At 30.9% G+C, this 22,258-nt stretch overlaps 1 protein-coding gene across 1 annotated transcript; it reads left to right on the top strand.

Annotated features, from left to right (window-relative positions):
• Positions 1-3,853: 3,853 nt before the first annotated feature.
• LOC148239526 (homeobox protein rough-like) lies at positions 3,854-19,881 on the top strand. The gene is made up of 3 exons (XM_088182219.1): positions 3,854-4,363; positions 19,422-19,656; positions 19,721-19,881. The coding sequence occupies exons 1-3, from the start codon at positions 3,877-3,879 to the stop codon at positions 19,863-19,865; spliced, it is 867 nt and encodes a 288-aa protein (XP_088038345.1). The 5' UTR covers positions 3,854-3,876; the 3' UTR covers positions 19,866-19,881.
• Positions 19,882-22,258: the final 2,377 nt, after the last annotated feature.

Consider the following 22,258-nt stretch of genomic DNA (forward strand, 5'->3'; position numbering starts at 1 on the left):
AAAGTACAGAAAAATATACTATTCCAATATCCATTTTTATTTCCCACAATATCCTTGCTGTGATATGATTCTCTATAGTCGCGTCAACAAGCATATTTGAAAAAGCTGCTGGTATGGAACATATACAATTCAAAGATTTTTGAATAAATTAATTTTCATATCACTCAAATCAAATATTCTACAGCCCATTAAAAATGTTCTTAATTTTTTTTATTTAATATTGAAGCAAAATTCATAAATTTACACTAAAGTAGCAAAAGCCTAAAGTTTGATAATTATATATTAGATTATATTTTATAACAAATAATAATATGTTTAACCTGCATATAGATTAGTTTTTACCATGGACTGATAAACCTTGATAGTAAACCTTCCTATTCATTGCAGCATTGACTTATTTTCTTCCCAACTTTAATTAATTAGTATGGAAATTTTTATTCTAACAGTTTTGGAAGCACGTGAGTGCATTGATATTTTTGTTGATTTTGGTAAAAGCAGTAATGCGTTTTATCATATCTCATGATCAATAGTTTATTCGCCGAATTAATTAAGTGGTCTCTCTCTCTCTCTCTCTCCTTCTATCTATCTATGTGCATTGATTTTATATATCCATTATTATACACATAAACATATTTATAGTCATATAAAAATATAAGCAGTATTAATACTGAAAATATACTTTTAATTAAAATTATAAGATTGATTTTCAATATAGTTATAATTTTTAATAAATCATTAATGAAAGTCAACCTCTTTTTTTGTTGCCAATGGACACGAAACTCGACCAAAATCCCCATTGTATTCCAACCCCTAAAACTCAAGGGTGGCGTGTATTGTGAAAATCTCTTCCGTGTAGGGTAAGGAATGATAGAGAAGATTGTATATAAACAACATGTGTATTTATGGGTAATTACAGAATAGACAATGAACTCCATTCAGGTCATTACGTGTTTAAAAAAATAATGGATATTGTATAATATACGTCTTAGAATATCAAAATTGCTTTCTTTTAAATATATTATACTGGCAAACATTCCACATAAATATATTAAGTTGCTGTTAAAGATATATTTGTATCATTTTAATGCAGCTATAAATTTGACGTAACAAGCTATATATATATATATATATATATATATATATATATATATAAGTTAAATTATGATCTCTCATATAATCAGATTAACATAGTATTAAACTGAAGCTATATTATTTGCTTTTAGAAGAGACAAAGTAACATTCATTATATTATTCGCGATTAGCATTGATAATAAAATTATTTAAATAAACAATTCGTGTTATGATTATTAAAATTATAATACAATATATATTTATTTTTTTATTAACAAATATCATTTTACTTCAATTAACTATAAAAAATATATTTTTAATCTAATATTCGCTGGACGACGACGACAATTTGTACGCTTTTCTAACGTGTTTATTTATCATCAAAATAATAAGTATGTGCTTTTTCTCTATATATTTTTTTGTGATGCAAGTGGCACTAAAACAACTAATTAAATTAAATATTTAGACATAACATAACGACTATATACAAAATCAGTATTTTTGTTAATTTAAAGATCGATTGAATTTCATTGTTTAATAATTGATGTAATACCTAATAAAAGTCAACCAAAAGGATAAGAGGGAAAACAGACATTTAATTAAAATTTTATCGGTTTAAATCTCTTAAATCGGTAGGTTTTAAAACGGTCGAAAGGCTTTTAGCAAAATTTACAGACATGGAAAACCCGTATAAACAATGAAAAAGCTATGTGGTGATATCCGCATTTAATGCTATACAAAACGAGTTTTAAGCGTACACAACAAAAAACAGTCTTATTTATTAAAATACCTTTTTTCAGATTAAAGTACCCGCCATGAATCAGGATTTCCACCCAAACGGCCGGTCGTGATCTGATCCAGTGGCTGTTTCAAAAACTCGGCCGTTCCACCGAACGGGTCAGAATACAAAATCTTATATTAAGGAGGACTATATGTATAAATATTGGAACACGGGCAACTAACAATTACTTGTGACTGGTTGTTCGCTGGATGGGGTGTTTCGGTACATGTAAGGATGCAGGGCAATATTGGTATATTGTTCAAAGTGCAGTTGTAGATATTGTTATTTTATCTTTTTTTAATACATATAATATATTCTCTATTATTAGAGAATTTTCAATAGCAGATATGTACGAACCAACTCGATTTAAATAAATCATCACGATATTAATCCGTGAGATTAGAAAAATCTAGGTAAACCTAATCTGTAATGATCGATCCGAATTATAATTATATACTAATCACTTATTCCCAGATCTGTCTTTTCATACTACACACGATCGGATTTGTCCGCCAGACATCCGTGACGGACAGTTTCATAAGATTCTCATGTCATCTGGATGAAATACCGTTACACGAAAGAGCATGCTTTATCTCTTTCTTCGTTGCATGCGACACCACTCCCATTTTTATTTCTAGGGGATCGGCGTCAGTTCTGGATTGCTAAATGAATAAATTTGATTAACCTACAATACCACTAACTTCATTCTATAATTTTACTACTTATGTATCTGATTTTTTTTAATTTTGCGCGGAATTTCAACGATATTTTAAAAAAATATAATTATTATAGTCATTATTAAATGTATTCTTACTACTTTTGTTTCCAAAACCAATAAAATATTTATATTTATTACAAGAAAAGAGCATTATTATATAATAAAAATAAAATGGTAAATATTTCTTTAGAAGTGCAGGGTAACACCCCCACGGTGTATGGCTGAGAGGCAAATAGTAGTAGATTCTAATTAGAATGTAACGGTAAACCGTCGAGCTCGATAGGGAATCTTATGATGCTGACGGACATATCCGCGCGTGTATGGCCAGCTTATCGTGCTGGTTTATTATGATAAAAGATACAAATGTCTTCTACAAACACTAATAACAAGTTTTGTTCCAAATTCTCTCTGGGCTTTGATTAGAATAGTATGGAAATCGTGAAGAAATAAACGCTAAAATGTTTTTTTTAGTAATTTATAATTTATGTTCCATCTTTACAAGATATTGAATAAATTTCTGCATAGGAGAGAAAATGTTCACTTCTGATTTTAGGCTCTTGCGAATATGTAATATGTAACAACGGTTATTAAGATGAAATACATAAACTTCTCTCTGGTCGGTTATGACTTATTGAAGAAACAAATAATAATTTGTAAACAAATTTTAACAAAAAAAGAGCCGCGTCAAAAAACTACAATCTGTCCCTTTGAACAATAATGTTTATTGTGAATTTTTTTAGGTAGTACTACCTAGAAAATGGGTGCTTTTGAAGGCAATGTTCCGCTCCTTTTATTTAGTTTATGTATAAAAAGGGCTGAATCTGTAGTTTAGTTCAGATTTATTATTTGAGATTGGTTTTTACTTTTTTTATATAATACATATATTCTTGCTATGATTTTTCCAGAGTCGGACCCGTGAATTTGTCCCCTCCCCTTCCCCTCTCGGCAGGCCTGATCATAAATAAAAAAAATCAGAATAAAAATTCTGAAAAATAAAATAAAAGTACAATTTAAAATTGGAATATAATTTTAATCAAATAATTGAAAATAAAACGCGATAATAAAAATACAATATTCACTTTGCGTCTAAATTCGCAATATGGTTTTTATTACCTAGGGGCGGCGCCTAAAATCAGGGCGGGGGTTTAAGGCGTGGCGCGGAAGGGTAAAGATACTCCCCTCGAGTATCTTCATCCCCGTTTTGATTACCATAATGAGCGGTCAGTAACTCATCGCATTCCGCGCGCTAACAACCGGGACCCTCTTCTCAGCATCATAAAACAATGCTCCATTCTCGCATAATAAAATGTTGAAATCCTTGACCATGTCGTTCAACAACCAAGATTCTGGAGAACAAATCCCGAATCAGAAAAAAACTTTGGTGACCCCGAGGCCGTCGTCTCCGAGAGAGTTCTTCGCGAGGATCTACGGCCATTTGGAGACTGAGAGAAAAGAAGACACAAGGGACAATAACAGACAAGATGTGTCTGAGTGTAGATCGTCAGACTCTTCGTCTGACGTTGACATTGGAGAAGTGAAAAGTGTGCTGAATCCTCCTTGTCAAAGTCAGAGGATTTTTCCGATTCAGAGTGAAAACGCATCGGCGACGGCAGCTCTCGTTCAATTGGCCGCTGGAAATTTATCTTCCTCAAATATGACCAGATTTCCTACAATGTCTGCATTGCCAGGATTACCAGGAGTAGGGCTGCCGAATATGCCAGGATTCTTGCCCCCGAGACCTCCGTTTTTATTCTCGGGAGAGATGCCGTTTCCGCCAGGATTTTCAGCATTTTGTAAGTAATTTTTATGCTAGACTAATAATATTTTCACACATTATTTGCAAAGAGTTAAATTAAATATTATGAAATTAAGTTCTTACTTCTCTTGCTTAATCTATGTAATGTATTTGAATATTGAACATAGGTATATGTATATAATTGTATAATATATTTTTCTCAAAGGTTCTCAAGCTACAATTATTTGTTTAGAGCTAAACTACGATGAGTAATAGATGCAATTGCTCAAGCGATTTACGCGTATTGTGCAATACAAAAATGTTTCAAGAATATGTAACATATTAGCTACTGTATAAAACTAGTCTAAAAATCATAGACATTTATGTTTTATATTATTAATAATAATGACAAGATTTCTCGTAGGTATATTATGTTTGTCAACTCAAAAGATCGATATGCGTTTTAATAACTAAAGTAGCTTAAAGTTAAATTAAATCTATATCTCACATTATTAAACGTATTAAACAAAATTAGTATATAGACTAAAACATATAATTATAATCCTCTATATAATTTTTTGGATCCATATTTGGCTCTTAATAATCTATTCTTCAACTTAAAAATTATTGTAAGATATACATACAATATAAATGTATTTTTAAGTTCATTAAAATCGAAATAGTGAAGTATGAAAGCTGAAAGCTTCAATACAATTTTCATTTATTTAACTATAAAAACCATTACTGGCACAGGATAATTCATACAAAGGTAATATCTAGTTATTTATTTTATATCGATATAAAAATACATGTATTATATTAATAGATATATTTATGTAAATACTTTTTTCCTGGACGTCTGAGATAAAGAAATTTTATTTTATTATCATTGCGGTAGATACGGCAAATCTTTTACCGCAAAACCTTTTGAACCGAGAATAAAAGCCCAAAAAAGAAAGGAAAGATTCGAAAGCTCCGATTAGCGCAAATTTCTATGACGACAACAAAAAGCTTCAACTCCCCCAACTCATATTATATACTCAAAAAAACATAATTTCCATTCAAATACAGCGAAATATTTACTTCAATGTCCATCGTAACCATCTCAATAAATATAATTAATTACTCAAAGGAACTTTTATGACCATATAAAAAAAGTAAATAAGTAATTCACCTAATAGCAAAATAATATAAAAATGCAGATTTTGTAAGTTAATGATTTACATTAATTTGCTTATTATATTTAGTGAGACGTCAGATTAAAATATAGTTTAATAATATAATCTAATATTACAGCTTACAGTCAATAGATGTCTCAATTTAATTTGAATAAACCACTACAGTATTCATCCGCGAGATAGAGTAAATCTAGGAAAACCTACTCTATGGAAATACTGTAAAAATGCAGATTAGATTTTATTAAATAATAATTTACATTAATTTATTTATTTAAAACACAATAAACGGCTTCAAAAAAAATGTTTGAATTCTTCTTCTGAAAGTAGTATAAAATATTTATTAATATATTGTATTTTAGTATATTCTTGTAATGTTTTTATATTTAACTCTTAACTTATAAACTAAAGATTTTTCAAATTGGTAAAATAGTAAACTAAAAATATTGCAAAATTAGATATGTGGCGCTAGAGAAAAATGTTTTTATCTTTAGCCTATCTAATTTTGTAATATTTTTAGTTAATATACAGTTTTTTATTAACTATTAATTTTAAGAACATAAATTAAGAGTTAAATAGAAATTAATATTATATTCTTGTAATTACAATTGAATCTTCAGAAGCTCAACCTAATTTTACATTCACAAAAAGCTCTGCATATTTAAACCTAATTTTAAAACCCAATTTATTAAATCAACCCCCAAATATTTTATCAATATTATTTATTTATTGTAAATCTCTCATTGCAAAATTGCATTACAAGATAAAAAATTCAATCAATAACACTACTGACTATTTATTAAGACGTCAGAATAAAATCTAGTTTATTAATTATAATCTAATATTACAGCTTAGTCAAAAGATGCCACTATAAATGACTTAACTCGATTTTATTTGAATAAAGCATTACATTATTCATCCGCGAGATAGAGTAAATCTAAGAAAACCTACACTTATAACATATAATAATTATAATCTCCCAGAGACTATAAAATTAAAAAAAAAACACTATAGTCCATATGGGATTAAAACTTTTTTCTTCTTTTACGTATTAGTCTTTTTTAACTATTTAAATCTGTATTTATGATATCGTCAGTTTTTATTCTACTGTGCGAAAATACTTTCACAAAAAATTAAAAAGGCAATATACTTTTTAGATAAATATTCTTATTTTACGTCACACAAAAGATCTTTAAACGAAACTTTTATTTATAAAACTAGATTTTCATTAACTAAAATAAAAAAGGTTTATCAATAATATTGAAGAAAAAATATATCATAGTGTATCGTATTTACTGGTACATCTAAATCAAAAAAGTAGTTTAAAGTAGCATAAATTAACCATTTTAAAATATTTACAAAATATATTTTATAAAACATACTGTTTAAATTCCATACAATTGATTATAATCCTTAAAAATAAATGTTGTATTTTATGAATTAGACAGAATATTATTTTTTTGTGTATATATATATATTATATATTTCACATATAAGATTTACATTTGCACATGATATGTAATGACATACAAGGTGCTGGTTCATAACCATTTTCCTGTTTACAAATAAGCCATACAAATAAATAAAATACAATACTTTTTTTTAATTTTAGTTTAAGTTTAAGGAAAATACAGTCTGTTAATTATGTATGTATACATGAATAATCCACATTATCCACATAGAAAATACAGGTGCTATAAATACTTAGAACCCCTTCAAAGACAATGGATAACGGATAACAATCGATCCATAATAATTCCTAGTGTCACAATAAGCTAAAAAAAAAACAAAGCATATCTTCAATAGAGGCGCGCGAAGGTACTCATTATTTTTTATGGCCACTAAGCCATTATGGCAGATCACCCTTAAATATATTTTATGCAAGAGTCAAATTATTGCACATACAAAATATCAAACTAAAAATAAGGAATTAAATGCTTGTTAAATAAATGTATATCATTAATAAATAAAAATATTGTAAGTATACATAAAAGCACAAATAAATCATAAAAACGGCTTATTAATAATTAATACTGTTTTTATGTATCAGATAATATTTTAAAATATTCTATTAATATTGAATTATTAAATATACTCATTTATGACACAAAACATTTACTACAAATGAAAAAAACATATTTTCTATAAGGTCTTAATAGGAGAAAGCATAAAATATAAATTTGGAAAAAATAATTACAAAGCAATGAAATAATTTCTTTATAAATTTATTTTTACATTTACGTTGTTGGGTATTATTTATGTTTGCAAAAGATTATTATTATCAACTCGGGGGTTCTTCCGAGCGTTAACAAAGTGTGGTTTTCCCATTTTTCCACTTGCTTTGACTTGCGAATTCGCGACGAGAATTTTCGCACTAAGCGCTGTAGTATTTCGCATCACGAATCAAACGACAATGCGATTCCGCCTGGCAGAACAACAAATAAGACTCGAATAATAATAATAATAACAATATAATAGACGGGAATATATTTATTGGCGGTTGCCTAAGTCGCCGAGTGAGGATCGTCTCAGAAGTTACATTTTGGTAAAATATGATTTGATCAGATTTATTATTTACTAAATTACTCAAGAGGAGCGTTTTCAAGCTCTGACTTACTGGTCGCGATGGGTAAGAATAAGGGTTGCGATCGCGACACCGCTCTCAGAGACTTAAGAATGCACTTCATTAAATACATTTTAAATAATAATAATTTTAAATAAATTTAAATAGGGGGACGGAGGGCCAAGGCTGTGACTGAAGCAACATATACACCTCCCAAAGATCAGGGGGTGATGTTGTGAGAAGCATGATACGCAATGCATGCAAAGCAAAGCAATGGAGGCCAGCAAACGAGAGCACGTTTCCCCATGCGCCGTCGGGAGAAATACTAATGAAACTCTAATAAAATATATAGTACTACGGGGGCTGAGTCCCGCTCATCCGGCCGTCACAGGCTGGGTGCCCGCCCATAAGGGTTGGACTTGTAGGTCCTCATACTGGTAACTCGTTCGATATTTCCATTGCTTAGAACTGCGAAAACGACGATGCCCATATTGTTTGAAAGCAAAAGCGGATAATAAAATGGTGCTTATTGAAGATAATTAAGTTAAGTAGTTTTATCGGGGTAGTTCACCGGCCAATATTTAAGCGCAAATTTTTAAAATTTAATTTAACATGGTGCGACGTGTCAACATAAAAGGAATACGTTTGCTTTATTTGATACAAATTTAACGGAACCTAGCAGTTTCTAGTATGAAATTTTGTCATGTAACAGAGAAATGACCGCATCCTTTTTATGATAAGGATGGCTGGCGAAGTGAAAACAAAATCCTATATTGCATACACAAAATTCATTTTACTATTTATACATTTGTATCTCCATTCACATATATATTTACCCAAATATTCCACGGAAAATAATCCACGTAAGTTTCAATTATTATATTTAAATAAAAAACGTATTTTAAAAAATTGCGCGAAATGTAAGTTTTTTGATAAAAAAAAACTTTTTTATAAGAAAATAATTAATAATAGCTAGTAGACAATATTATTAAAATAAGTTATAATTAAAATGTGTTAATGGGTGTTTTTTTATAACAAGCTTGAATAATCTTTTATTTTTTTAAGTAAATAAATATGAAAAATATAATCCTTTATGTTTTCTGCAATAGCTATGAGGAGCTGGAGCTATTAATCTCTGATAGTGTACATTAATATATATATGTATTTAATTTTACATTCTACTTGTGTCGAATATGTATATTTATAAAACATGCATGTAAATTTTATTTTTAACAGCAACTAGAGAAATCTGTCAAGTTATAGCATAACACTATAGAAGGAAGATGTATCTCAAATATTTAAAAGCTTTGACTATCTGATAATTGAGTGTTTGTGTTATCAGAGGAGCATAAGTTTAAAACTATTGATTAAACCCTCAAAATCCACCCTGGATGTTATGATTGTTATCCCATTGTGCGGTGGGCGGCGACGAGCTCGCTTCGCGCCTTCCCGCGCCGCCCATGATGCGATTACAACATCCCGCGTGGGCGGACACTGATACCCTCATTACAGGCACTTTATTACTGTGCACTCGTCCCGGCCGAAGATCTTTTGCTCAATATGTCTATAAGCATAATTAATTTGAGTCTGAAAAAGAATGCTTCGCGTATCAAAAACTTTTTCGTTATTGTTCATCCTATATATCAGTGTTTCTGAAACTAAAAGTAAAAAGAAAAATTTCAATAAATAATTTGATAAAAAAAAACTTGAATTATAAAGTGCATTCAATCTTACAGTATAATACCAAAGTGTCCTAATGTGATTTTAAAATAATTAGACATATACATATGTTGTTTAAGATTCTGTAATTTAGGTTTTTAATCAAGATGTTATCTAATCTATCTGTCCATCCCATGGAATTTTTATTTTTTATTTTTTTACATAACTCAGAATTTTGAGGGAGTTTATTTCGTTAATTGCTTGATTATATATCAGTGATTTGTCAACATTACAAATCACACGTTTGCTAGTGGGTTTAATTGTGTGTCAACATATAGGGCGTCGAAATACTACTGGCTAACATCTCTGCCTTTTCTAGATTGATTTGGCAATGTTGTTTTTGCTTTACAATTTTTATTTTTTCTAAAGAACTATCAGCTGTATTTAATTTCTTAAATTTACGTGTCATTTTTTATTAATTTTAACGCGAATATCGTAAGACAATTTATTCCGCAATTTTTTTTTGCGGTTTCCTATTTTTTCCATTGCTTACTGATTTTAATTTTTAATTTAGTATATATTTTTTCGAGTTTATTTACGCGTCAGGACCAACAATACAACATTAGTGATATTAGCTTCTACGATTACATATTCTATAAATTAAAAAAATATGATATATAACCTGACAATAAATATTCATTACAGTTTTAATTAAATAAATATTATTTTTGATAATTATAACTAAGAATTAAAACTACTTATATAAGAGTCAAAGAAAGAAATAACTATTGCTATATATTGTATTCTGAGAAAACCTTGAAGTAATTACACAAAGTCAGTCGGTTATGAATTTCAATTAAAATAAAATAAATCCTTACAAAACATCTCGGCTCCTCGTTCCTTCATGAATAGAAAGTAAATCAGACGTACGCTACAAAAGCCCTGTTTCGTGTTTGTTGTTCCGTAAAAAGAGAATGGTTAGCGAACAATATTGATGGTGAAATAACCAGAGATACCACCCAACACCCACCACCCCCAGAACATTTGTAGAATATACATACACAAACATCTGAGTGATCCAACGTTTGCAAAACAAGCGATTTGTGATATCGATCATTTGTATTTGGCGATAAAACTAGTTAAACACTTATTTAAACGACAATGAATCATGTAAATGTAATATATGAGTATTACATAGAAATCATTTGAGAAACAGACAATCGCGCTGGCTGCGACACAATATGTTTTTAGAGAGATGACTTAATATTTAAAAAAAAATAATGAGCATATTAGATTTGACATATATCTACATACTTTTTATTGTAGTTTATTTATTACGAATCTGATTATCATGACTTGATTTCTTTTCTCCAATGCGTCATCATGACGATTTTCTCAACAAAGTTAAATAATGATTTAAAGAGGATTATTGCGCATTTTATTATGAAACATTTATTTTAATACGATAATTAATTGTGCAAATACACTATTATAATATTAGCTACAATAATTGAACAATAAAAATAAAATGTTGGTGGTTAAAATTTCAGAGCAAAAAACTAAAAACCTTTGATAATTCAAGTGAAAGTAATAGAAAAAACAATGGATTAAGTAGTAATTTATAAGCTTAAGATCTAGAACAATTAAAATAGATTCTCTAGCCATTAAAGCCATATGTGCTTTGGCATTTTATTTGTATATTAAAATCTAAGGATGTTTCTATCGTAATCACTGATATATAAAATTAATGGGTTAGTGTAATTACGCCAAATATGTATATAATATTTTCTGGTATGAAAATGGCAATGATCCTTAATTGTGGTATTTGTATGCAAATAATAAGTGTTTTTAATAAACATAAAAATTAAAAAAAATCACCTTAAATACTTTTCTGTGTAAAGCAGAAATTAGATTATGAATAAGTATACCACCACTTGGTGACAATGGACTTACACCACTTTCAAAAACAATGGCTTGAAAACAATTACTATTAATTTATATTTTACTATTTATTATTTTACTATAAAGAGATGGCAAGTTTAGATGTACGCCTCTACTATTAGCCCTGAAGCACACGAAACAGATATTCGTTCGATATACTTATCATTATTCTGATTGATTGATAAATATAATAAATATACTAATGATTTTAATTCATATAAATTTGTTCATAATATAAACTCAAACTTGTCATCTCTTTCTCAATTATAAATGGTTAGCTCTCGAACTGACTGTGTTAACACAAATGGAGTATAGTATGCTTAATACAAAAAAAGGAATAAAATGGTTCAAGTTATGGTAGAAAATATTTTTTAATACAAATTAAAAATCACTCAGAGTTGAATTTTTTTAAAACGAAAACTGGAACCGAACCGATATATTTTTTAATTGAATCGGTTCGAATTCCTGTATGAAACACAATTTGACAGTTGCGAAACGTCCTTTGCCGTTTAAACCCAAACCTAACCTAATGAAAGTTCTAAGGTCAAGTCCAAAATAAGACAACTCAACTCTCAGAGGAAAATAAGCAGAAAACGTACAGAGCAATATTCATCTAACATATAACTCCATCTGCATTTAGATTTAACGCTACATTTTAAAAATATACTAGCTATTCTTACTGATATTACTACGAATTTCTGATATAAAAGTGTTAATTAAAATATATTCAAACCGAATTTTGGTCAATATTAGAGCGTAAAAAACAATCATCACTTCTCAGAAGTCAAAAATTCACGTCAAAAGCAATAAAATTGTGTCGGTGCCGTCGCAGTGGGAACGCTCGGTAACGAGCGTTCCCACTGCGACGGCGACGACACGATTTTATTGCTTTTGACGTGGATTTTTGACTTCTGAGAAGTGATGATTGTTTTTCGCGCTCTAATATTGTCAAAATTCGATTTAGATGTGCTTTATTTTTTTTTTTACGTATTGTGGATCGAAATATTGTTATAAAAAATATTATTATATACACTAGATAACCGAGCGTTTCCACTGCGACAGCGACGGCACGATTTTATTGCTTTTGATATGGATTATAAATACGGACCCCTTTGAATTTGACAGAAAAATGCATGTCGTTTTATGAAATACTATGAATCTTAATGAAATGGAAATATTAAAAAATGACTACTGATTGGTCAACTTTTGCTCCCCCCCCTATCTCTTTGTTTAACTATTATTAGTAACTATGATATATCAAATATGTGATGGTTAAGCGAAACCTTTAAGGATAGATTATTTCTGCTACGCTTTTAAAGAAATTAAAAGTCAGTAAACGTATTTTGTTTAAAAATAAAATTTACTACAATGTCTTTACTAATAAATGAAACAATTTTTTTTTTAATAGCTGTTGAGACATAAGATTTTTTTCAGACCTTAAATTTTTTTATACGACACATTCTCTGCAGTTAATTAATTATTGAAAGAAATTAAATATATTGCCTTTAAAAATTGAATTTTATTTCAATGCAAATAAAATGCTTTATTTTTTAACAAATAATGATTACCAGACTTTTTTTATGAAACGTACATTTTGCTTTGTCATTTCACTAGTTTTATTAAAAAAAAATGCATTAACTTCAGTGGGCGGATGGTGACGGGTGTCAATTGAACACAAATTGGGCCATTGTATTATTATTTATTGAATTTATAGAGTTGTTACATGGTGAAATATGATCAACGGACGAGGCGCCGCCGGTCGTAGTCTTCCCGTCGAGATTCGCCAAAGAAATGTGTTGCCCTCCGCCACTGTCACGGCAGTGTCACTAGAGTACCGCCTAGTTTTGCTTACAATAAAATAAATAAATAGGCCTCCACATGGCTATGCTAAAAGATTAGTTTAATTTTTAATAATATGGGCTAGATATATCTGATATAGGTACTGTATAACATATTAGATAGTGTACAGAGTTCAATGTATATTCTTGCGTAAAAATTATATAATTACTAGGTTATATTAAAATCAATAAAGTATCCTGACAGGAGGTGGCCGTGAGGTATGTTTAAGCGATAGCAAAATAAATTGACAACGATCAAACCAGATGTTCTCACCCAAGATCATCCCCGTGAAAAATCGCAAACAATCGTTCTGTACTCTAGCATATTAGATGACGTGCATGCATGACCATTTGTAGGGCAAACATTTGGACCTTTCCCACATTAACAATAACGCGATTATGCTACTAATTTAAAGTGCGCTCAATAGTCGAGCTCCTAACACGCACCGGAGAAATTTGCCACGCACCTAAACGTGTTTAGATATGAATTCGCTAAAATAAAACACACACACATTTTCACAATGTGATTTCACGATAAATTTGCACGTTTCAATGTGGACATTGCTAGATATGCTTTTTCAAAAAAATAACATTTTTCAGTTATAATTTTTACGCAATCACAGAACTATCAAATCCATAGAAACGATTTTTAGGGGTATTATTTTTTTCAATGCCATTATGACTGATTTTTTTTATTGAGATATAAAACACAACTACAATTCTAATGATCCATTTACAAAAATGATATTTTTCCAAGGATTTAACAATGAATGAATCTCTTGATTATGAATAATACACTTTTAGAGATTGTAAATTTGTCAAATGCTTACATAATATCACTCTGCTTATTGAATTTTGTATTTCAAAGAAGTAAGTCTAAACGTAAGGTGATCTGCAGAGAAAATATCATCTGAATATGGGAATGAGGCAAAATTTGTAATTTTAATTCATTTAATTTTGCAACAGCTATAAGTAAAATATGCTCTCTTGCATATACCGAAATTTTCAATATCGGTATTACCGAGACAAAAAACAATTAATACCGTTATATATCTGAATGGGGATAAAAATGTACAAATAGTAGAAAGAATTTCGTGTATGCAATACCTGCTTTTGTTTTCACTTCGCCAGACATCCTTATCATAAAAAGGGCACGGTCTGAGAAGCAAATGTATTTATTTTATGTTAACACATCGTGCATATACAAAAATATCGAGTAATATATAAAAATGATAATATTATTCTACTTTGATATCCTACCCCGATAAAACTACCTAGTTTAATTTCTCAAAAAAAAAAGCATAATTTTACAACACGCTTTCATGCTAATTTACTTTCTAATCATTGTCCTGATTCTAGTTGATCGTAAAAAATCTATTTAACATAGCAGATAATGATTCTCCTCAACAGTGGTTCTCTAGTGTTTTTAAAAACTAATGAAGAACAGACTTCAAAAACTTGCTCTTTCTGCCTTTCATGTTTTTTTCACCATTTCTACGCCTTCAAAAATTCAGCGTTAAATACTATATATATATATATATATAAGATTGATTTTATCTAAACATATTTTTTATTTATTAACTGTTAAAATAAAATATATGTATACATAAAAATATAACTAATTTTAACATCCACTCTACTAAATATATTTGATATATCATTGTACCTGTTTTAAATTTGTTTATTACCCAACAACTTGGTGATATATCAAGATAAAATTTAAGCGTAAAATAAATATGAGTACATAGATAGATAAGAGATGAAAGTCTTCCACTGTCGCATCTGAAAGGGTTAGGGGACGTCTCCCAATCGACTGCGTATTTAAGAGCATATCAAAATTATTGCATCATTAAGTCATTGAGCAAATAAACCGGAGGGGGTCCGAGGCACCCCAGCCGGACCTCCGTGAGGGCGTTGCCGCTCCGTGAGACCCGTCAGCTGCTCGGCAGATTACGAGGGGATTTTTTTAATATTGTATTATATATGTTGTTGTCTATTTTGCTTAAACATCACAAGCGTGGACATACGTACATAACAATAACGCGAAACCACTATAGACGCCCCTTCACGGCAAGTTTAACAATATTGTAGATTATGGACCACAATGCGGATCTCTTTTGACGCTACATTTAACAGATTGGAGACAGATATTCGATGGCTGTGATAATTTAATAATAATAATAATATATTAGCAAGTTAACATACTGATAAATGGTGTGTTGGGATTCGAAACTATAGAGTAGCGTCAACGTGTATATCTTGAAAAATAATTTCTTAGAAAGAGAAAGCTGGGTGCTATATTTAATTTAGGTTTTATTGCAAATCATGATTTAGCAAGTTTCCCCAGTACGTCATAATGGCCTTCACACAAATATTAATAATAATAAAATCATGGTGCATATGCATGGTCATTATTGCGCACAACAAAAAAATCTATTTCGCACTTGCTATAAATTTCCATAGCGCGCCTTGTTTAAAAATTGGGTTAAGTAAAAAAATCTATCGAATTAATTTTCTTTGCTATTAAATTGCCTATTGATGTCACTCACAATGTGCTCGACGCATCTATCAACTGTTCTCACTGAAAGGCTTCAATTATTTACGACTTCATTAATTTACCATTCGTAAGTGGCTTTATTTTATTATTTAATAAATGAGCTACTCGTGAACTGACTTTAGTTACAGCCTCATCTTCAAAGAAAAAAAATTAAGCTTTTCAACTCTTTTACAAATTATCTGTTAATGATAACGTTCTTGTATTATTTTAGTACAGACATAATGTCAGTGTACAATAAACATAATATTTACGCTCCACTCTGCTTTAAAAGCACGACATTCGAAGTCCATTAATCTCTTATTATCTGGCCTTGACAATGACTGATAAAATGGTAATAAAATTATTACAAAATATCGCAAAAAGCGTTACACATGGCACTGGAAACCCTGTCGAATTAAAACTGTGGAGTGCGAAGCAATAGGAGCACCACATACGACATATCTCGCTACGCGTCGGTTCGCCGTTGCGTTATAATTTATTATATTCTGTTCTAGAATAACTCTTTATGTACGTGGGACCCAAAAATTGTCAGTATATCACTCAAAATACTGGCAATTCTTGCGAGGTCACGTTTGCAGATCGTTCAAAATTAACTTTGACCACTTCAATAGTGTGTTTATTGATGTGTCACGATTCGTCCAATGACAAGGTGGAACAACATGCTCAGGTGCACACGTACGTGTTTCAATCTTCTTCTCTGACGTGCGAACGACAAAGAAGCACAGGTTTTTTGCACACAAATTGAGCAGCATGCATGATTTGAGTAAATGAGAGACACTGACGGATACCATGTGCTGAACGGGCTCAATTGGCCGAATTTCCTCACATCCATTAACGCGCCTTGTTAGCTTTAGTTGATTTATTAAGAAGCTCAATGGTTAAAGATACATACAGACATGATCATAATATTGAGACACCGCTAATAAAAAAAATATATTTAACCCTTCTTAGCAAATTATCCTCTGTCTGCCTTTTTTAAGTCCAATTTGATTTGCAGTTGTGTTGGGTACCTTTTTTATTTAAAATATACTGTGAGGCCAATTCCTTCAACGCTAATTTTTAGCGATGAATGGCAATAAACGTTGACTTGTTAATTTGTTGATCGCAAACGCCCTTTTTTATATTTTTTTTAAAGTGACTATTAATTTAATACATAACATCTAGCTGTGAAGATCTCCTACACTCATTGCTTTTGACTTAAGGCTCAGCAATATGTACATACTATATTTACTGAGGCGTTTTAACGTATTTTAATTAAATTGTGTGCAAAATTTGACTGATAAAAAATAACATGACGGTCTAAGAAGATCTTTATTAAAGTACATTTAAGATACGCATATCTTCCCACAATGTTGTATCACAATATCAATTTCGCGATACCTCTCAATTTTTTTACAGTCAATTTGTCCTGTGAGAACATTTACCGCGCAAGACTTCTTCGCATCCTGGTGACATATGTTCAGATTTGAAGCCGGAAGGGCTCGTTCGACGAAACCTTTTATACCCCTATCCGGATTTAATTAATAACAGTCACCTGAGTAGCATCGCATGTTGGTGCTTCACAAAAGGTCGCCACTCCATTTACTGCGATTTGAGGTATAATTTTTCATATCGGATCGAATCTGTCCCCTAAAACTGTTAGCGTGTCACAACAACTAGGGGACCATCGCTTGCTTATGATTATTTAATTTAAATACAATTAGGGAGGAACGAAAAATAAATTAGGACGATAATTTAGTACTTTATGTTTCAAATTAATTTAATTGTGGTTTCAATCGTCTGATGGATAACATTTTTTTAAGATATTAGACGTATATAACCAGGTCGATATTTTTGCTGTACAAAAGCAATTGCTACTGAACACGTGCTTAAGATTAAAAAGACTGATGTCCGAGTTTAGACAGTATGCGTATGTGAAGAAACTCGGACAGATCTGTCCTGGTATCCGACGGACATAGCTAATTAGCTAAGCACACAAAAACGGTTGTCTGATGTCTTTTTCAAAAAAGAAAAATCTTGTCATAAAGTAATACAACCTTATCACAAAAAAAAACGATTTGACCGATAGCGGCAACTTAAGCGCAAATTAATAAAGGCGAGCGGAAATGGCCCGGGTCATAAAATCATTTAAGAGATGTTAACTGTTAACCATCGGATACGGGTGCTCGGATCTGCCTGTCCGTGTCCGTTCCGTTCGTTTTGAGCACGGACAGCGTACAGACAAATCTGTGTCTTTTCTCACCACACACGATCGGATTTGTCCGGCAGGCACCCGCGACGGACAGATCCGTCGGATTTGCCCGCGCGTGTATGGCCAGCTTTTGACTATCTGCGAAACATTTTATTTCTTTATTTTTACATAACTATGACGTCAACTAAGTCCAAAACAATAACAGAAGCGACAAAAGAATATATGGAAATATTGGTGCAAGGTCGAACTCAAAATAATTGTTCTGATTGCTGGTCATTAGATAAGTTAAAAACGATTTTTGCTCCAAAAATGAAATTTGGCTGCATACCTTGCAGAAATGTTGGAACTTTTTCAACTAAAACAGCGATTGGAATGAAAATTTCCAAAGAATGGACCAACCATGAAATCACATATTCTGGTAAAGATAAGTAGCTACAATTTAGTTCACTTTGAAAAAATGGAACACAGAGAATCATAGTATTTTTTATTTGGAAAGTCAACCCTGCTAGCAATTTTTAATAGTTTTTGACACAGATTTTTATTGTATTGAGCCATAAAATTTGGTATGCAAATAATAAATAGTTAAAGATAACTCTATTTTAGAAATAGTTAATAATTTAAAATATTTATAGGCAAAAAAATGAATTTTAAGTATCATTATAATTACATATTTAAAAAAAAACAGGTAGATTTTAAGAATGAGAAATGTGTTTATTATAAACACAGAAAAAATCTACAATAGTATTATATTGCCCCACTTTAATTATTGTGCAGAAACATTATATGCCTAATCAATTAAATAAAACAAAATTGCAAAAATAACAAAATAGAGCAATGAGTACTTTTAAATAAAAATAGATTCACTAGTTATAGAAGTATGATTGATAGATTGGAATGGTTGGATGTTCAATAAATATTAAAGATTAATGTTTCAGTGTGTATATAACGCATTATTCAATAATAAATAAAGATGTACATAGATGTAATACTAGAAACTGAGACAATTTAAGGAAAGTGACGTACAAGAAAATGAGTACGGCCAGGGGAATAATGTACGGAAGTGTATGTTTGTTTATATTGTGTTTTATATGTATGTTTCAATTAAATTTGTTTAGTGTATCAACAATTAGCTATTGTATATTTGCTAAATAAATTAATAAAATAAATAATATTTTTTTCATACATTTTTCAGTGTCCAGACGTCGAAGAGGTCCCGGTCGCTCTCGCCGCCAAAGGACAACGTTCAGCGCTGCTCAAACCCTGAGGCTCGAAGTGGAATTCCGAAGAGCCGAATACGTTGGCAGACCAAGGAGACTGGAACTAGCTGCTGCACTGAGACTCTCCGAAACCCAAGTGAAGATCTGGTTTCAGAATCGCCGAGCCAAAGATAAGCGCATCGAAAAGGCACACCTCGACCATCACTACAGGTGCGTAGGAAATTTTGTCTGAAAATTATAAAGCAGAGTATCTAGAAAATTATGATTTTTTCAGAACCCTCGCTGGTATTCCGCCGGAATTTTATACACAACCTCCAACGACATCGGCTACCTGTGCTCTATGTGCTTACAAGAGGGAATCTCCATGCTCACATTTATTTGGAGACAACGAACGACGACAGAAGCCTAGAACGTCTTGAACTGCGACATAATCCTCTCAAAGTTCTGCCACTATACTATGATTTAATATAATTTTTATTTTAATTCATAATACATATGTAAATAATAGACAATATATTTTAAGTATTAATAAAAACATAATGAATGATTCGATTTTGATTTTAAAGTTAATTTGATATTTTATATGACATAGTAAAAATAGTATTGATTTCCGTGTATTACATTGAAGTAAGTTGTTTAGATAATGTTGTCTTCAGTGCTAATTTTAAATGCTTATCTGTTATTTTCGACCTGTGTGAAGCCTTATTAGTCTTTGAAAGAAATAAAAAATATTCACACAGGTATGTACTGTAGGGGTTCTTCCTTAAACTCGCGCACTAAATCACCGCAACCACGGTAATGATAAGAACGAACGTGACGAAAGACTAACTGAACGGACCACCATGTTCGCGGGAAAAAGGGTAACAAATAAACATCACGTGCGTAACGGTTGCGGAAACAATATATAATCGGACAACAAAAAGCACCGTTAATCAGCCCGTTGCATAATTCGAACTTCGAAAATGTCCATCAGTCAAATTTCACATTTTAGAGGCGTGGACATATTTCGTTGGTCAAATATAATGGTCGTTGCATTGTTATGATTCGTCAGAGAGATTTCCAAACCTACACAGACACTAAAAGGTAAGGTGGTGACCACACTTTCTCCAGTTTTAGAACTTTCAATATGTCAAGTTCAAAATACAAAGTAAAACAGCTTCTTTCTTAGAGGAAAATCATCAGAAGAAAAAGTACAGCCAGATGTTGAATCTCGTATATTGCTCTATAGTTTGTCTGTGCTTGGATATTACGCTAAGTTTTTAAAATATGATAGCTGTCCTTACATATATTACTACTGGCTTCTGATATGAGAGTAATGGTCAGTGTATTATAACCGAATTTTGGTCAATTGGAGGGAGCAAAAACAATTATCACTTCTCAGAAGTCAAAAATTCACGTCAAAAGCAATAAAATCGTATATGTATAAAGCAAAAAAAATAAGTGGGAACTGCGACGTTCCCACTGCTACGGCGACGGCACGATTTTATTGCGTTTGACGTGGATTTTTGACTTCTGAGAAGTGATGCTTGTTTTTTTTGCGCTCTCCTATTAGTCAAAATTCGGTTTAGATGTGCTTTATTCGATTCTCACTTTTTGTAATACAAAGTGTAAATATTAACGCTAGATAACCGAGCGATTTTATTGCTTTTGACGTGGTTGCACGAAATGCACGAAATCCATAAATCCTAATGAAATGAAAATATTAAAAAAAAACGAATACTGACTAGCCAACAAACGCTGAAATGGCGTCCTCACTCCTTTGTACTTTAATGTCCTCCTTTTTTATTTTCCTTGAATGAAAATTTCCAATAAGACCTTTTTTGGTCTTGAACACAAAACAGGGAATTAAGGGATTAGCAGAGTTCCGTATAAATACGCATATAAAAATTAAAACCGTTTGCAGCGCCAATGTGACTTAGGTGTCGAAAGCCTGAACTATTACCCGACACGACCGTACTCGTATATATATACATTTTAATAAGAGAAAATATTTTTAATTTAGAGTTCTGCCATTATTATAATTATTTTAAAATAAAAACAAGCAAATGTTACTTACATAATATGTAATATTGAATTCCGAAAACAAATATAATTATATATTATTGTATATTTATTCACACGCGTTCGTTTCCGTTGCACTATCGTATTTCGTTTGAGAATATCAATAAGGTTTATTTAATTTAAATAAAAGAATAAAATACAATTTCAAATTTATTTTTTCTGTCTATATTATTATATATTAATCCCGCGTAAACGTCTTTTTATTGGGGTATCTTTTGAACTTATTTTCCGAGGTTCTGAAACTGTCGATGACGCAAAATCTTTATTTGTATAATTTTTAAGGTAAATTAATTGCATGTTTTTCAATTTTTCGAAAACCATTTTTGGTAGTGTAAAATAAATATATCTTTTTTTTCATTAAAATTATGACCATTGTGACCTGATAGGTTAACTTAATACGTCACGATGGCCAAAAGTATAAAATACATTTCAATTTTAAAAAATATAGGAGGTTCGAGCAAAAAAAGAAGCCGGCTAGCAACTCACAACTTATTCAAACTTAACACTGACTATCTCAACGGATCAGGTTATCGAGCTTATTACTTCCAATGGATGCAGCGTCAGCAGTTGCTGCTATAAGAATTCATTCACCGTATTTTCTGATCACACCTCGTATATACGTAACATACATACAAATAAAAACACGAAAACAAGGTAAAAGAACAGAAACAAATCACCTCAACAGGTGCGCATTTTCCCACGTGAATTAAAGCAAAACCCCATATGTGCACGAAAAAATGTCAATATCTCA

This window comes from Plectrocnemia conspersa, unplaced genomic scaffold (assembly GCF_051122295.1).
Source record: "Plectrocnemia conspersa isolate PC_06_02 unplaced genomic scaffold, ASM5112229v1 ptg000001l, whole genome shotgun sequence".
Classification (NCBI taxonomy): domain Eukaryota; kingdom Metazoa; phylum Arthropoda; class Insecta; order Trichoptera; family Polycentropodidae; genus Plectrocnemia; species Plectrocnemia conspersa.